Genomic DNA, 19,095 nt, shown 5'->3' on the forward strand with positions numbered 1-19,095 from the left:
CGTAACTTGGTTATTCGGTAGATTTAATTCAGTTTTCCGGGTAAATCGGAAGTTCGAATGAAATTTTTGTGTTTCTCTTGAGAACAAGTGTAAATTCCGAATAGATACAGCTGGTAATCCGCTGTTAGTTCGTAATTCGCCAGATACCTGCCGGATCGTGACAAGTTAACGGTGATTTATTACGTTGATCCTCGGATAACAACGCGAAAGCAATTTACCGCGATTATAACAATTCCCTATTTGTAGAACCGCGAAATTCCTGCAGTATCCGAGGAATTCCGCCTGGAACGGGCGGGGTACCTGCCAGCTCAGCGGCGCGCACGTGTATCCGACGTTTTAATGGAGCTACAGTTACCCGTAGACTAATTAAGACTAGAATTAAGACAATAGAAATATGCGAACGTTTCTTCAGTTCTCCTTCTCGAGCGTGCGAAACGAAGGAACGACGCCGTACGTATCGTTCGTCGCTCCGTTCGAGCATGGATTTTTGCGTATGTATTTTGCGTGCGCGTTTATGAAACCGGCTTACGAATGCGTCTCCACTGTTTGTGCCGTTCTCGATACCTTTACTTCGCCTCCACCAAACCCCTCTCGCAGTCCTATCTGTTTCCAGCATCGTTTGTGTACCATCGATCGTACCACGAGAAATCAAGCAGATGAGAAAAAAGATAAAGCACGCACACGCATAGAAACCAGCGTGGCTTGTTTCGTCGTGAACGTACCACCTGTGTATCTATGTGAATTCTTCCTGTAAATATTAGTACGATAGTTTTCGTCTGTTCATAGCTGTTCTGTATGTACAGTCGCTGCTACGTAGCTTCTCACCTTTTCTTCTAGCTTCCGTTCTTCTCTTTCTTTCTTGTTCTTGTCCTTTTACGATACTTGTATGCTCTCTCTTCATTTGTTTTTTCGGTTTTTTGGATAAATATAGTGATAAAAGTTACGAATATATATATATATATCGACGCGGAGTCGGTGATTTTTGTATCTCGCTGATTCGCAAAATTTCCCGTAGACACTGATAAATATGGAATCGGTCGTATCCGCGAGAATATCGCGGCGAGCTGTTCCTTCTTAAGACGATAAATCAGGAGTCGGCAACCTTTGCACCAAAAAGAACGCTGCGAATGCTTGATTTATGACAAAGAACGCTTTACCTTAATTTCACGAGATGAATAACGGTGAGTTTAATACGTTTTGCCGGTGGTAATTCACTATGAACGCCGTATATCGTTTCTCGAGCAAATTCCTCGATTATTAAACTTGTTACGTGTCTTATATTTTTACGATTGCAGTTAATTTTAGTTTCAACTTGTAATTTCGTTTATGGCAATTAATGTGTATTTAAGCGAGTAAAATTGCCGTTATTGTACAACTCTATTGCAACTTTCGTAGATTGGTTCTCGTTTCTGCGAGACGCGGCTCGTTTGCTTTCGATCGATCCATCGATTCGTTTGAATTTCTGTTGCCGCCGCGTCGGTGAAGAACGGCGGGAATTTTGAAAATGCTTCGATGGTAGCGAAGCGTGAACGAGCGCGACGTTGCCGACGCCTGCGATAGATTTTCGAGTCTCGTAAAAAATTTCTCGATACCTCTGCCTTTTCTTGCGAGCGTGTACAGCGGAGGATGATCAAGCTCGACGCAACGCGTAATTATTCCAGGCGTTTGATATTACTTAGACGCATCCGCGTCGCGTAAGTACACATTCGTATTTTCTATAAGCATATCGTGATCGCGCGTAGAATTTTTTCAATTTATTCGAATCGACGACCAGAGGTGTTCGATTCGAGCCGTTTGCCACGAAGCTAACATTAACAGAACGAACTCCTCGTCTTACGTACCGTTTCAACACTCCCCTCGAGGTTTCCATTGAATCTCGCGGCGGAACTACGAATTTATACTTAACAATTATATAGTATATATATATATGAATACAAATATATGCATACTACCAATACAGTATGTATATACGCATACGCATACTCACGGGTACATACGTATGTACGATTTACTTACATACACGAAATATTTTAAGTAACCGTATAGGAATTTCATACATTGCTAATAAAAATGTTCAAGATATCTAATAAAGTTATATTGTATATTCAGTAACACAGTGTGCTGTCTGCCCGACACGTAGATAGAATGCCTGCCAAGTCCCTTTTGTGTTATACTATTTCGTTCTGAATGTAGATAGGATACTATGTTTAGCCATCCTGATCCGTATGTTTTACACGTGAAAATATGTCCTCTTGTGCTTTCCACCTATGTACGTGACGTTCGTCTCGATACCTTTGGCAAGTTTCAACACGAGTACTCGCTTGTTATGATTTTGCGACGCTGAATACGAGGCGAGGAAGTGGTTGAATCGACTTTTCCAATTTATTTTTTCAAACGTCTAGCGGCACGGAACGTAAATGACATCGAGTTGCACTCGGTTAGATAAACAAGGGTAGTCACGAAGTTTTTATGCGCGGTACAAATAGATTTACTTTAGGGATAAAATCCCATTTAAAAATACCGTACCAAGGCGGGCCATAAATTCAGACACCCGCGTCTCCCTATTGGGTATGCAACAGGAAGTTCCTAAAGTGTAAACTTGCTTTTTTTCTCTCGTTTTAAGTACTATACCGGATGGTCTTTAGCCAGACGGCAAAAAAGACATCCAAAGTACGTTATTAGAAGTAAATATCCCTGGGGTTTAAGTCTTGGGGCGGGAGGCGGATTTGAAGAAAAAATTGACTCAAATTATGCATAAGAGAACCAGTGAGAAATACAACATTAAAGTTGAATAATTCTTAATTAGAAGAGATTTCTTGGAAAAAGATGTAAATGCATTTCGCGAATATTTTTATTCGTGCGATATGTATCAAGAATGGACACTTGTTATTTTATACATATACATTACATGGAATGAGCCGTTACTCGGTATTATTCTTATTATTGACAGTAGTCTTACTTAAATATAGATAAGGGTAGCTATTAGCATTGATAATCGTTATATTGTTATTTCAAAATGCCAGAATAACCGTTCAATGAAGTTTGTAACAGTACTGTACACGTTGACACGTTATTAGTCTATACTCTGTTGAATTATACATTGTTTTTGATTGCGTGGAAATCAAAACGTTAGTTTGATAATCCATTATCAAAATAATTGCAATACTAGTTGTCGAATTACTATATCAGAACAATACATCACAGATAAAGTTCGAAATCTACTCTCGCGGCATTGTAGAATTGATTATTTTGACCTGTTCTTCGTACCCAGGCTCCGCTCTTAAAATACCCTTCCATTGCCCATTCGTGCATTTGTTCGCTCGTATGTGGACCGTGAACCTCTGCATTCTCGTCCTGTGACCACTTTAATTCCCACATTATTTCTTCTTTTTTAGTCTCATCGTTTGCAAAATTATTAGCTTCGTTGACATTGCCTAAAAACGTAGTAAATATTATATACGATATAACACAAGATATGTAAATTATAATTTTGCAAAAATTACAATTACTTTCACTTCCATCCAATTTTGCTTTTTCTTTCGCATCAAAATCATCAGAATACATATCTAATTCTGCTTCCTGTTTCGATGGATGAGCATGTTTCTCACCTTGCTCTACCTATATAAATTCACAACGGATTCAAGTTTTATTTTATACCAACAGAAAATTTGTATATTTACTGCTTTCCGTTCTCGATTAAAACTAAGGACCTTTCTTTTTATTTGTTCATAACTTTCTTGATATATATCCATATTTCCAGTACGGGTTAACAATTCATTTGCCAATTCAGTTAATTTCGTTATACTAATAGAATTTTGGTCTTCCTCTACTGGTTTCTTTTCCTGTTTCCTCTTCCACCTGTCTGCAGTAGACAATCTCTTTTTTCCCTTCCCTGCAAATAATTTCTATGAGCAGCATATTCTTTAAACTACAATTTTTTATTTATTAAATTACCTACCAAGCCTGCACAAGGCCTTAGAAACAGTTTCTCCGGGTTGTAAGTATTCCAATATCTGTTTATAAAACTGTGTTGGATTGAACATAATATCCAGACCTTCATCATCGCTATCGCTATCTGCCAGTCCATGTTTTTTGCTGCTTTCGCTTTTCTTCTTTACACTTGCTGTAGAACTCGGTTTGATCTATCAAGATTACGCCTTAGTAATGTTGTGCATCACTGAGTAAACAAGGCAGGCTTACAGATAATTCTATTTGTCTGCTGTATGAAAACATATTCCGATATTTCAATATGCAAGTGTCCAAGAGCGTGAAAAGATTAGGAATACAGAAACACATCTATGTTTCGTTTAACGAAATCTGAGAGAATTACTACCAATTATAATTGTAAAAATCTGCTATATCAATTTTAGTGGTGTATTAACGCCACAGTTGCTGCGGTACAAAACTTTCATGCTGGATTGCACAGTCTACGAGATACACATATCAAATAACTTGGATTTAAAAGAAAATACAAAGATTATTGTCAGAATTCATTAATCATCGGTAACATTCTTTTCAAATACCTTTTACATGTACTATAAAGAGAAAAAAACAAATATTTGCAGCGTGTACTCACAGATACATTGACCCATCTAGGGTTGAAATGAAAAAATTATTCGATTAATATATTTTACAAACCTGCATCCAATCGATGTTGTCTAGCCAATTATCTCTGATTTCTTTCTCTTTGTTCCAAAGATAATGGCCCTGTTTATCAAAGTGCCCCTCCTCTAATTCTTCTTTCATATTAAAAGCAGTAAAACCTACGTTCGTTTCTGGAGCACTCGGCCCTTCTTCTGCCCCTAATAATTAAATAGAGAGATTTAATACCATATCGATCAACATTCGGTGCACTCCTACATACCTTCAATTTCATCGTCGCTCATTATATTATAATTATCCTCGTTAGCGTCATCGTCTTCCTCGTCAGAGTCTAACGAATTTTTTACTGGAGGTTTATTACTACCACCGTCTTCCATCTCGTCGAATTTACGTTTATACATTATCGTATATTATAAATCACGAGGTCGATGACAAAAAATATCCGTTTTCTTGTCGTAACAATTTGTTGTCCACTAATTCTTGCGATACTCTATTTTCGACGAATTTTCTCTTCTAGGCAGTGCTTCGCTTGCTTTTGGTAATCTATTGTTTCCCTTTAAATATCTACGATTGCATCATACTTCTACTATGCGTGACAAATAAATTGTTCAGGAACATGTTTAAGGCGATACAATTATTTATAAAACGTTTCGCTGCGTTTAAGGTAGGTTAGATTTTCTATGGGGTGGTGTAAACGGCACTGGCTCCAACAAGCGACACCTGCTCCACTGAAATAGAATTAAAATCGTAAAACGCGCATGCCAGCTTGCAAATCGTCTCATCGCTATCGATAGTGTTGTTTTAAATTCCAGGTTACCTTTTGTGCGAATACTCATCGATTTCTTTGTTAAATATTAAACGATAAGTTGTCGCCCAACAATCATAGTCACTCAAAGTCATATACGTATCCATCTCTTTCTAAATCATCATCAAAATGGTACACGTTTTATTCTAATTTATTTTATATCTGCCGCTATGGAGGTAAGAGAGAGAAAGATATATAAGAAAGCTGTAGGAAAGAGTGAGACAGACGAAACGAACCCTCTTCTAGAACCCGTGGCGCCATCTCTGCGAAAAGTGCTCAAACTGGTCGCTCAGCGTTATCGATAGCGAAGTGAACTACTGAAACACTAGCGCCATCTGTCGGAGAAACGCTGAAGCTTTAGTTCAGGACTTCCCACAGAGATGGCGCCACGGATCCTACAGTGGAGTCAATATCATCTGTCTCACTCTTTCTTACAGCATCTTTCTGTCTCTTACCTCTAAAGTGTGAAATGTCAAATAAATAACAATTCGTTTCTGGTTCTACGTGGTAAGTTCTAATAAATAATACTTTTATTGCTTTCCCGATTAAAATAATTGCTCACTATTTTATTGATTATATCTGATTGTTGGATAATGCGATCCAATTAGGGTTATTTGAAGAGCAACCGTGTCAGAGTTCCTTAGAACGATCCTATCTCGAAAGGAAAACGGTAGTTGTTGACGATGTTAATATTTGGAAAAGATAAGCCGTGCGCTGTTCCAGGCAATGCAAAATACCCGTGAATAGTGCACATTGCATCGTCAACGGTGTATCGTCTACGTGTTCGAAGCTTCTCAAAGAAGAGTAGACGTTAAATTGAATCGAGAGAAATCGCAAGTATCTTAACCTTTTAAATGAAGCAAAGACCAATAGCGTAACAAATTGTAGAAATTAGTGGCGGGAAATAAATTGGCCGTGAACTTCTCAAAGAAGAGTAGACGTTAAATCGAATCGAGAGAAATCGCAAGTATATCTTAACCTTCTAAATAAAGCAAAGACTAATAGTATAACAAATTGTAGAAATTAATGGCGGGAAGTAAATAGTCCGTGGTGGCGCAGTAGGCGGCGTTTAAAAACCTGTTGCACCGTCCGATGCATGATAAATCGATGTCGACGTCGATATTGAATTCGAGCGTGCATCGTCCCTGGCGCGGCTGTTCTTTTTAAGTGCACGAGTGTTCCCTGAAATCGTTTCGCAGGTGGAACGTGTCCGGAAATTTGTGCAACGAACGCTTGGAGGCACTAAAAGTTCTAAATAAAGCTTTAAAGGCCGCGGAGGCTCCTGGAAATGCATACGGCGCTCGGCATTACTTGCGGATAACGCGTGTTAGCATTGGCGGAAGGGAGAGGGACGCGGTTGGAAGCTGATTGGCAGATTGCGTTTCATAACCGTCGCGAATAGTCGGTCAATCAAGATCGGCAATTTTCAAATTTTGTTGGCGGCCCGCAGTTTCAGTGGAAATTGCTTACCAGCATTGGAAGGGACCGTGGCGGTTGCATCGTTTCATCGATTTCGCAGGAGTCGAGCAACGACTCATTGGTGTTAAACGTTCGTCGTGATAGATCTGTCGAAAAGTTATCGTCGAGGAACACTTGAAACTCGCTCAGGAGGGAGGATCAAGAGGATCGTACACGTATCTCGTTTCGAAGGTACGACGAGCTTGTTCCGTTTAACTGTTCTAGCTACTCAGAAACCAACGCGATTTGTTTGATTTTTGTTAGATTAAATTATTATGTACTATGATATTAAATTTTTATAACGAAAAGATTCGTAAGGATTATCTAGAAAAGGAGGGGCGGGGTAATGGTTAATATATTACATTTTTAATAATAATGAAAAAGAATCAAATTTAATAAGTGATTTTGGTTTCTGAATGGTTCATACTTCTCTAGAAATCGATTTTTTCGCCAATTTAATTTATAGTATATATGTATAATGCTTTTTAATGGTCGCTGTAGAAGAATAATGGCGGATAATTTAATGATGAGTTTTCAGATTTTCTCTGCGTTACTGTTCGATCATATTCGCCATCTTGTTAATAATTACGGAGTACTATGTAAAAATAGTTAACTGGATAGTGTCTACCCAGAAGGGAATATTAGTTTGATCGATACAGAAAATATTGTTCAAATGGTTAGTTCGAAAGAGAACGATGACCGTGAAGATATGTCAACAAGTCGAAGGTTGAAACAAGTATCTGCTGTTAAGAATGATGACACGTAATGTACATATGCTTTCAAGCTTACTTTGTCATGTGATCGTAATCTTGGAAACGATATTTCAAGGATCTCAGTTACAATTGCACACTCTTCGCAAGAGCAATAACTTTCGTACGCTAGAATTTCATTTATTCCATCAAAAGAAGGACGAAACTCGGTTGAGGTCTGCGTTTAACGAATGATAATAACAGTAATAATATTATAGTAAAAATGATTTGCACACATTTGCATGCATACATATTCTTAGGAATAGTCTCGAATATCGACCATTCGAGAATATTCCTAGTTTCACAATTACATCTTAAACTTTCACGCATACCATTTCCAACTGCGATATTACAATATTCATATTAAATATTGAAGCATGTTATCACATTTACTATAATTCGACTGTGTGACGTAAATGCAAATGGTGAGCAACTTGAATGTAAAACTTGTACGATTTGCATTGAAATGGTAATGCTCCACGGAAAAGGTCGATCGGTCGTCCTTCGTTTAAACTTTCAGCCAAACGTTCTATATCGCGACGTCTTTAAGATCCTAGCTCGTATCTCGTAAATCGAAAATCCCTGAGCAAAAACTCATATTACGTCGTTTATCTCGTTTCGAAAGGCAAAAGATGCGGAAAGAAAAGCGTGGAACTTGGTTGGTCACAGTGAGTCACGAGGAAGGGGATCAGGCGAGGGGATATATCCTATAGAAGGGGAACCATCGCTCGAAAAACTGAAGAGCCACTGGTCTACATTAACTTCGAGTAGCCAGGGAATACAGCTCGAACGTGATACTGGGCAGCCACTCTAAGGTTGGTGATAGAAGAAGAAAAAAAGAAATAGATCGACTTGACCCCACTCCGTTCGCGGAAAGCAATCAGTGTTATTTTAGAATTAAGGGCAACCGCTGCGGTTGCACTCGTACACGCTGGTTGGTGCGCAAACGGAAAAACAACGTTGGTAATCGTGGCTTCCGGGCGAAATTATTATTTCCTGCCTACGTTTTGGTAACGATTATTCAGGACTCAGAAAGAATTTCGTGAGTATAGCAGCAGGTGTAAAAGCTATTAACGATCATTCATTCGTAACTGTTTGTTAAGAGTGGAACGTTCGTGTTAGGGTGGTATTGGAATAATAGAATTCTGCGAGAAAGCAAGAATTTGGACGACGAATAAATTTCATGAAAGGGTACCGTTTAAATTAGTCAATTTCAAATTCATTGCTCGAACCAGGCTAAATACGAGATTATTCAACAGGGCCATGGAATAAACGCGGTGTAATAGAAGAGTTAGGAATCAGAATACGTCCACAGTATCCCCTGTTTGTCGTAAGAGGCGACTAAACGAATGGAAGACGTAGAAAAGGAGCACCGAGTTTCAGTTAAGAGAAATGCAAGATCCACTAATTTTTTGATAAGACAACGCCGTTTCCATTCGCAGTTGTTTTGCGATTCGAGGCTCGCAGCCATTCTATTCGCGAGGAGGTTAAGAACCACTGATGTAGGCAGTAAAGCCATTTCTATATAGGTCGAGCGTCTTTTCGCGCGCAATATCAGCTGGTCCCCTTGCTCGCTCTTGCCATCATTTACGTTGCGAAACTTTAACGACGCGCGTCGAGCCGCAGCGTGCTCTTTTCTTGCCGACCTTCTTTTTTTCTCTTCGCGTTTCCACCCGTCGAGTCGTGGCTGCAACTCGCCGCGCCATAACGATGCCTGTATCACTGAAATTCCGACTGCTGCGCGCTGGAATGCTCCCTTAATGATGCGAGGGATGATCACTGCTGGCTTGGGAGGGAATATCTGTTTGGTAGTCGAGGCGTTAGTTTTAATCAGCGCTTCTTTCTCTTTCTTAAAGTCATCAAAGCTGAGGGTTCGTTGGACGTAGCTGTCGTCAAAAGAGAATTATCGTTGAGTGAAGTCGTAAATTGTTCAGGAGGAAAGTGGAGAAAATGATTAGAATCATTTATTAGAAATTTTCCAACAATTAATTCCATACCAAACGATCTACAACTAGAGTTGGCACGAAGGAGGTATAATGTAATGCCATTAACTTCAATCTAACTTTATCCAATTACACGTAATCTAGATCTGATTCATCTTACACATATTCAAATGTAATTTACCTCTAATTTAACCCTATCTAATCTTGAATACGTTAATTAAACGTAGTTACAGTTATGCAAAGAACATCGCGCTCAATCTCTAAAATATTTTAAGTTTGTTTGTTCTAAGATGATTTCTATTCAGTTGCAATTCTCTTCGCTCGTCGAGGAAAGGAATACATAATTCGGAATTTATTCATAGCCTTTTAAAGTTCATTTTACATGTTACACGCAAGGGAGTAACTTTGCAAATTATTGTACTCTATTTGAAATTTCGTTTGCATAATTTCAAAGCTGTTTACACGAAGCGCGTGAATAAACTTGAACCAGAGAGAATAAGTTTCTTAAAATATCAAAAGATACGTATTCGAGATGTAATTTTATTTAATTTCACACGGTCCGACGCGTGCCTGGAAAAACTCCAGTTTCATTCAATTTAATGGCTCATTACTCCCGAATCCAACAAATATCAGGAGTACCCGAAGCGTATCTATTCGATTACACTCTTAATTTTATTTCCACTGGAAATTTCACTGCAAAGTTTCAGACTTTCTCCGATGCTTCTCAGCTTAAACAGCTCGCAACGAAAATTCAGTTACCAACGTTTCGTCAAAGACCTCACTGGCGATCGATCGAGTTACTCACTTTTCCAAACAACTCTCGATCAGGTTTGCATCCTTCGAAATAGATCCTCGAGAATACTGCAGTCGAGTGTATTTTAAGTTGTACCCTTTTTTTCAGAAGCTTACGCGTCCCAAAATCCATTCCTCCGCATTCGAAGACGACTTCCATCGATCTAGCTCTGCTTTGAATGTTTTTCATGCACGCCAATGCTTCGCCAAAAGAATAACTTCTCTGCTCCATCGAAAGTTCGTTTCGAAACGGCTGCAAAACTTTTCTGAAAAAGGGAACATTTACAAACTGTTAGAAGCGTCAGTTCAATTTTCCATTTCGATGCTCGCAGAACCCTGTTCAATGAATACTTTGTTGTAAAAGGAGATTTAATTCCACAGAAAAATTGAAGATTAGAAATTGCAATTTTTTTGGTCGAAGGTTAATAACAAATAGTTTGAGAGAAAGAATAGGAGAAAGATATCACTGTTCGCCGTTCGAACGACACGAGTCGTCGCGCTTCGCGTGGTTCTTACAACCACGCCAGCTTATAATAAAAGGGGACCGATGGTTGGTCGTAAACTTCAGGTCTATCGTTCGAGTTACGATTCCCTCCCTCGATCGTCTCTGCCAGTGGAGAATCGTCAGGCCCTTGTTGAAACAATAAGATCGAACTGTTCCACGGCGGATAGAAATCTCGAGTTACCCCCATCTTGTTAAGGGATACGAGCCTTCCGCGGGCGTAGGGTAATCTCGAAACGCGATGGAAGTTATCGTTCTCGAATTGCCGCGATTCTAACTCGAAAATTCTGATTCGAAACTATGCGCATCGTCGACGTAAAATCTCGAATGCCTCCTGTTAATTTTTATCCTGCTGGAGTATCGCTATTGAAACGTGCGAATTAAGTCCAATTTGCTTAAAGTCGTAAACTCTGTTCGTCCACGAATTTATTGCTTGTCTCGCTTCAATTCTGCCTTTGAATTTTTGTACTCGTCTTCGTTCAAAGGATTCGCATTCGATTGTTTTCTCGATCCAATTTCAAACATTTTGTTCGGTTAAGTTATTCGACTTGATATTACAGGAATCGAGGCGCTCGAATTCGCATAGAACGTGGTTTAAATAATCTCGAGTATTGTTCTTCTCACCCGCGACGATCAGAAATTATTGGCCTCGATTGGCGCGAACAAAAGTTGGCCCACTCGATGTGGTATTTAATGTCCCCTGTCGATTTTTAGCCTCATGTACGAAACTGATATTCAAATGTACGAATTATTATCGTACGAGCTGCGTTGTATTCACTTTACTGCTCTTGGCGTTTGGTTTTATCGTCGCGTAACTAATGTAGAACATTAAATATCGCGAGTCTCGCCATTATGCGATATCGACTCGTTTCTCAGTATTATTTATGCCTATCGCGCGATTCCAGACGTTCATTTTTCTGAAGCCCTCGATAACGATGCTTTTTTAAATACCACTCGAAATAATACCAGTCAGATCCCTATTAGTTTCATCACTTTTACCAAGCACAGTAACAGTAACCATGTTGCTTAACAAATTTAGCATAATTATTTCAAAACCACTTTCAAATATTTTTATTAATATTTGTAGCGCGCTTTAAAACGCGCAGCAAGTAACTTCCGCTCACGTTTTCAAGAATAAACGGTGGAACGTTGGTATTTTTCGCAATAAAACGCGGGACCAAAATGGACGGGCCACAAAAAGGGGTTGAAACTCGAGAGCGAGGTTAATAAACGCTCAAAATATCGAGCAATTTAAATATTTTTCGCCCAGCAAATTTACTCGCGAACTTGCATTACCATTTTACGGTGCATTCCACGCGGGCAAGATTAGCAATTGAATCTGGTTTAATTAGGAATTACGCGTGTAACGAAGCCCTACGGTACCGACACGTTTCCGTGGAGAGAGGAATAACGCGCAGGGGATAAATCTTTCGTGTGTCGCTGAAGTACGGTCTAATAGTACACTGTAATTCGGCTGGTAAATTGCGTCAATTAGCTTAATTATTCTCGACTAGTGTCGAACGAACGGAGAACGTTAGTGTCCGGTAATTACGTTGTTTGCTATTTAGACAAAGTGTATCAGTCGTAATTTATTGCTATATTCTGTTATAGTCGTGATTTGTACTAAGTTAAAGGAATATTAATATCGGTTATTTAACTTCTTTAACAACAATACCAGAGTCGAAAGCAATAAATGTAACACATTAAGCAGACAATTGCAATTTAATTTTGTTTGGAAACGCTGACGCACCAGTCTCTCATTTGAATGTACACGATTTTGGTACTTCAGTGTACCTCGTGAATATTAAATGGTTGGGTTGAAAGGTCCTTATCTGGACCAGTTTCAATCGATACTTTGTCATTTTATCACGCTTGTGCATCTATCCAATGGCACCTTACCTCTGAGACGATAAATCAACGAATGTTTCAATATATCAAAGACGATATTATTTGGACGATATCTTTGATCAAAAAGCTATCTTTTCTCAATATTTTTCTGCCACATTTTCTGTCATGAAGCTACTAAAATTTTAGAAAAGAAAACGCCCCAAAATATTCGTATCTCACGTATATTTTAAACCACAATTTGACTTAATATTAGATCTACTTATTATAAGTCCAGTTTCCTTTATAGTCCAACTTTTGCTCGAAATACTCGCGCAGACGTTTATTCGAGCGATAAAGTACGAATCTTCATGGAGTTATAAAAAATAAGATTCAGGCATTTCTACAGAGAAATACTGACCCATTCGTATCAGCCTGCCTACCCTGTGTGCTCGCGTAACAAACTGTTGCCCACGTTTTATACGACGACTTTTTCAAATGAAATATCGCTATACTTACGCGCGATTCATTTTTAAGACGGCGTGGATGGGTGATTAAACTTTTAAATAGCGTGCTGAAACGGCTACGAAAAAAGATTGCGGTCATTACGAAGTACTTTTAGCGATAAAGACTCGTTCACGATTCCGGTTTCAATAACTTCCTTCACGATTTTTAAAAAATCACATCCTACCTCGCCGTATTTTTCTTAATAGTGTTTTGCAGAATCGTATCAGGTTTAGATAACAGCCTTCTTCTAAATAGTGCAAATTGTTTTTTAGGGGTAGTTGGATCTTAAACGCTCGACGTTGGTTCTTCTGGGGAGCAGCAGAGGGGAAGGTGTAAATGTGGACTGGCATTTTTATTTCAAGATTTACTGTCAAACCTGTTGAAGATCGAGATCTTTACAATACACCACGTGAAAAGAGCAAACGCTAGGCCTTCCGTACTCTCCACTTCAATATCGCTTCGTACACTGCGCTGGAAATTAAAAATAAAAGAAATAATACGAACGAACTGTCGCGAATGAGTGCAACAAGGCATGGAACGAAAGAAAAGGGGTTAATAGTTGGGGGCAAAAAAGGAGCATGGAGCGACGTGGATTAATGAATTCAATTATGCAGAGCCTGGGGGGTCGCGTCCACCCCTAGGAGTTAAGGCGTGTTCAGTAATTCGACCAGAAATTAATTAGCCCGTGTAACTCGATAATTAGGAGAAACGGACATTCCTCCGTGGGAAATTGAAACGGGATTGTACGTTTACTCGATAAACACTTGCCCTTTGTATCTCGAGCGTAACCGTTCGATCGATTCGTTAACTCTTCGTTTGATTAAGAAAACTGACGAAGTGGAAAGTCGAATATGTTCATCGTTAAGCGATAATAGTAGATTTTCTATGCACTGTTCGCATTTAAATATCGCATGTGTTGTTATTCCGTTTAATTCGACGCGATTGAAACACTTGAGGGAGAGGAAGAACGCTCGATGCATCTGAAAAGAGGCTCTCGGTTATTGGAGCAACAATTTCGTCGAGAGTAGATGGTAAACAAGGCTCTCGTTGCTTAGCCTGCGCGGAGTACGATCAATCAGGACTCTTTGTGCGCGCTGGGTCAATTTTGCGTTTAAATAGACTTGCAAATTGAGAAAGGAATAATTAAAGAAGCCGATTCTGTCGTTAAAAGCACGTTTTCGGTTAATACACGGTTAAAGAAATGTGCTCGCGTTGAAAGAGCAGTAATTATTGAAAATTATTGGGTCGTTTAATTAGTTGAACTACGCGAAGGTAAACGAGGAGCCGTTTCTCGTAACGAGGTGTAGTTTTTAAAACATAAAACGCTTCGAATACCTCGAACACGCTGAAGGTGGCAAATAAAATTGTTGTATATCGCGTGAAATAGAAAATAAAGCGAGCAAAGCTTGCTTTTTATTTCCTGAACGCAAGACGCGAATCATTGGAACAACCTAATACAATGCAACACCGTGTACAACGATTCTTCCAATTTCTCCTTTGTTCGCGTAGCGCAACTATATTTGTCGCAATTTTCACCAGCAGGCTTCCGGTGTACGCGGCGGGAATAGTTTTCGCCGTTTTATTGCCACCTTTATGTCGATCCACCGCTTTATTATGACGCGAGCAAACACGATCATATTGGATTTAATGGATTCTAGATTTATTCGTATTCAGCGCACCATCCATTGTCAATGCAAATATTGGAAATCGGTGAACGAAGCTCGAGCGGTAGTTCCACTGCGACGATATTAAATCATTAAGCGAAACGCCAAAGTTGCCCAAGTAACCAACAGTTTCCGACAGGAGTTTCTATCGAAAAAGAATTTTCTGATCGAAAATTTATTGCTATTTCATTCATATTACTTTATAAGGTAAACATTGCAGATTCTATGGATTTTTTTCACGGCGATATCTCAATTTTCCAGAAAATACGCGGTCCGCGACACAAAAAAACTCGATAACATCTCTTTACGGTGTTCCCGATAACTATAAATCTTTGGATCGATCGAGCAGCTTCAGGCGGCGGGGGATCATAAATTTTCCAGAGGATACGGGCTACCTTCCGCATGTATACTTGAAAGGTTTTATTTCAGGAATTTTCGTGGACGAGCTCTGGCCTCGAATTGACCCTCGATAATGCAAACCGTGGCTGCCTCGATGTTATCAACGATCTTCATCCGTATCATCTTAAACATTCACTGTTTGGCACGCAACCATCCTCGAGATACGACGCTTTAACCATCGTCCATCCTCTCCGCTTTCTACGACGCTCCTAGAACCAACCTATCATCTGCTCTAATGCGTCACGATCCACTTACGCAGTATATAAATACAAGTACGTTTCTTAGTACGCATCTAAGAGCCTCTTTTCAAAGACATTATTTCATTTGGAACGCTTCAGGTCAGTACTTTTTTAAATCTCCACGATCTGATTTTTATTCGATCGTTAAAAACAGCAGGATCGTCGTCACAGGTATCAACTGACTTTTTACTAGTGATCGCGACAATAATTGACTGCAGCGGAAAACAAAGGGGTCGGTTGGGAGCGCGACAGAATTGCTCCATAAATTTTTCAGTCCGTTTACATCAATTGACGTGATGCGACAATGGCAAAGGGAAAGTTTCGGCTGTCTGCTCGCGCAAAATGGCTGATATCGGCAGTTAAAAAATTGGTTTCACGCTGTGGAACCGTCGCGTACGCGTTTGATGTCGACGATCGCCTTGCGCTGCGCACCTTCGGCCATTCGGTACGGTTTATCGTACCTTTGACTGTGTTTATTATTCGTTATGGTTCTGTTGCCCCTTTTATTTTCCGGATTTCGAGTCTGCCCTTTTGCCAATGGCGGAAGTCGGGTTCGTGCGATGCGTCTCTTTGACACTTCTTCCTTTCGACTATACGTATACATTTAGCAGTGTAATATGCGCAATATCCCACAGAGAAGACAAATAATTCCTTCTATTCAGCTTTGATAGTGTCTACAGTGAAAGCGTACGTAAGTATTAAAACGGTATATTTTTCATAATAGTTTGTAGTAATTTACAAATTTACTTTTCGTAATTATTATATAACATTTCACAGGAAATTACTTGGTGCAAAGCATCAAGAGTACTCTGTCTAAAGTGCAAGAAGAAGCGCAAGTCTTCACGTAGTATATCACCAACGTTGAACGTCTCTAATACAGATCTATCATAATTGTTTTCAGATATCGACATCAGACTCGTCTAGACATCTCCCACGAGGAAACGGCACGAGGAAGTAGAAAACTGTAATAGACGAATCGAATTGCGTCGCGAGTTTCAGTGCAGACAATTGCCACAGCCTTTATCGAGACGTCATAAGGGATATTGTTCGCGTCCAACGGACAGCAGCGTCGGACAAACAGGATGCGGGTTTATTTCTCGGAAATTTGAAAAGCATTGCGGCCCAGTAACGGAACGGACAGTGTCGATGGTTCGAACGACACAGTTCTTCGATGTTTCTTTAACTGGAACATCGTGTTAGCGCGAATAAAAGTGAGCCAGCCGAGCGTGCACGCGCAGGCCAGCGAAAGGAAAGGTGGCGAGGAACGAAACGCGGAGAAGGAACGAGTGCAAAGGGAATATAAAGGAGGTTTATAAATAGAGGAGTGTAAAGTAGCATGATGGCTGGTGAAAGATGTATGGAAACGCGAAGGGGTGCAGACAAAGAGAACACGAAAAGGCGGGTGTAATGGGTGTATAGACGAACCGGCGAAAGAAGAGTGTAAAATTGTACGAGGATATAAAACGAGAGCGTAAAAAGAGAGGAGAGAAAACGAATCTTTATAGATTGTTGTTGTTCAGCTTGATTTTTTTTCTTCCCCATTTTGCAGTCTTTGTCCAGACGGATTATATTTTTGTTTCGTATACTTCGACTTCAGAAATAGCGACAACTGGATGGAACGAATAAAGTTTTGTTTAACGTTTCTTGATCAACCGCGTCTATAGATCCACGTTTTACCATTCTGTGAATAGTTCTTTGAATGGATCCTTCGCAGGAGTATACAAACAAATAGGGTAATTGCTTTGCTTTGACCACTTTGTACCCCGAGTTCCTTTCGAACCAGTTATTCAATACACGTGTTGCAGCATCATCTGAATACTCTTTTCACATTGACCGGATCTTATCCATTAATCAAAATTCTGAAATATTCTGATGATACTTTAAAAATCATATTTCCATTTTTTAAATAACTTACAAAAACAACATTGTACAATACATTGCAATCTGAATCTATTTTTCTAACACGAAAAAGCAACGTCGTAAGATAACAGAAACTAATCCCACTAACTTCTCATTCAGAAAAGAAAATCCGTCCAAAGAGTAAGTCGTCGTCCACGAAGAATCATCCAGAGGAAGACAACGGAGCAGCCAGACAAGCAGAAATTAAGGAACGCTTAAGAAGGATCACTGCGAGGTATCACCGTGCAAGCGTAAACGAGGCACAGGGGTGAAGGTAGAAAAAAAGATAAGAAGAATTTGATGGAAGAAGGGTGGTGAGTTGAACGCAACCGCAGGATAGACAGGGAGGAACGGAATCGCGGGATCGGAGGTGAACAGAGAAAGAGAGAAGAAGAGAGAGAGAGAGAGAGAGAGAGAGAGAGAGAGGACGATGGTGGCGCATGCTCCTCCTCGTTCCACACGCACCGTAGGCCAGACGGTTGCCCTTGTCTGCTCCAGGTAGACGCGAAAATCCATATTGGCGGCGTGCACCGTCTCCTACGGCCGTTGACAAACTCCGTGGACGGGCCAGAGCCTCTCGAGCGGCCGTCGCGGTGAGCGTCGCGACGCAGCTTCCTCGGGACCACTGCGCCGCCTCTACATCGGCGTCTCTCCCGCGGTTTCGAGCACGTGCCCGCTGCCAGTCGCGTGTCACTGCTCACTGGTGAAAACACCGCGGCACACCCGTCAAACTTGTTTCTATCTCGAATCGTTTTCGCGCTGCGTACAATGGATTTCCATCGACTATCGTTTATTTAAAGGGAGAGGATCATTGGAAGAATAATTGGAAGTAATTAAGAGTATTCCTGAAGATAACCGCTGCAAGTTCTCGAGAGAGGAATCGAAGAAGTGGAGGATACCGACGGTACCAGCAACTCTATTGGGATATTGTTTGTACGAAAGGTAGAGGAAAATAATTGAGTGTAATTAGAAGGAGTTTCTCGTGAGAAGTTTTAAGTATACCTCAAAGGTCGATCGAGAAAGCGGTTCGAAAACGTGGAGAACATCGACGGTGCCCTATCGACTCTGCCTTGATATATTGCTTGCCGAAAGAAGGAAGAAAAATAATCGAGCGTGCAATTAAAAAGAGTTTCCGCGACGGGAAGTTTGTAATGATAACTGTCGGAAGTAGACCAGACGAGTAAGTGAAAGATCTCGAGGCGGGATCGGTGATACACAGCTCGCGAAAGTCAACGCCAGCAAGTGGCTAGGAAAAGTGAAGAATATCGATAGCATTCTGCAAACGTGTTTCCCATTGGGAGCGATAAAAGTGGGAAGTTCGAGTGTTGTCGGAGCTCTCCGTGTCTGAGATCTAAGAAACAAGAAACTGCGGCCATCCTCTGGGGATTTCCGACTGAACTAGCTCGGAATTTTAAAGAAATCAAAGGGAACACTAAAGCACGCTCCGCTTCACCCCACTGGATACACGTAAAACTCGAATTTTACTACTCGAATTGAACGCTGGCAAAAGTTACTCGTAAGAAACGTTTGCCTCCATAGAGCCTTGCTAATGAAATAATTAAGACACGTCTGTCTCCAGTCTACGATCGACTAAACGAATCCAAGGTGGATGGGCAAAGTTTTCGAACTCGTTTACGAACCTATCGACTATTCATTGCAAGAAACTCTGAACTTTCGTCTTAGAAGACGACGATAGTAACCTCGGTGTCGGC

At 40.3% G+C, this 19,095-nt stretch overlaps 1 protein-coding gene across 1 annotated transcript; it reads right to left on the reverse strand.

Annotated features, from left to right (window-relative positions):
• Window positions 1-2,836: 2,836 nt before the first annotated feature.
• Window positions 2,837-5,092, reverse strand: Holn1 (CD2 antigen cytoplasmic tail-binding protein 2 homolog holn1). Its single transcript, XM_076899365.1, has 6 exons — window positions 4,865-5,092; window positions 4,639-4,802; window positions 3,959-4,142; window positions 3,711-3,892; window positions 3,510-3,618; window positions 2,837-3,434 (listed from the first exon to the last, which is right to left on the reverse strand). The coding sequence occupies exons 1-6, from the start codon at window positions 5,001-5,003 to the stop codon at window positions 3,199-3,201; spliced, it is 1,014 nt and encodes a 337-aa protein (XP_076755480.1). The 5' UTR covers window positions 5,004-5,092; the 3' UTR covers window positions 2,837-3,198.
• Between the last annotated feature and the right edge of the window lie 14,003 nt (window positions 5,093-19,095).

The sequence above is a fragment of the Xylocopa sonorina genome, chromosome 8, assembly GCF_050948175.1.
Source record: "Xylocopa sonorina isolate GNS202 chromosome 8, iyXylSono1_principal, whole genome shotgun sequence".
Taxonomy (NCBI): Eukaryota; Metazoa; Arthropoda; class Insecta; order Hymenoptera; family Apidae; genus Xylocopa; species Xylocopa sonorina.

Excerpts from the sequence above, each read along its gene's own strand:
- Holn1 (XM_076899365.1), bottom strand. The coding sequence starts at position 5,003 with ATGTATAAACGTAAATTCGACGAGATGGAAGACGGTGGTAGTAATAAA. Across the intron at positions 4,803-4,864 it reads GAGCGACGATGAAATTGAAG|GGGCAGAAGAAGGGCCGAGT; the intron begins GTATGTAGGAGT and ends TTTAATTATTAG. Across the intron at positions 3,435-3,509 it reads AAAATTGGATGGAAGTGAAA|GCAATGTCAACGAAGCTAAT; the intron begins GTAATTGTAATT and ends CTACGTTTTTAG.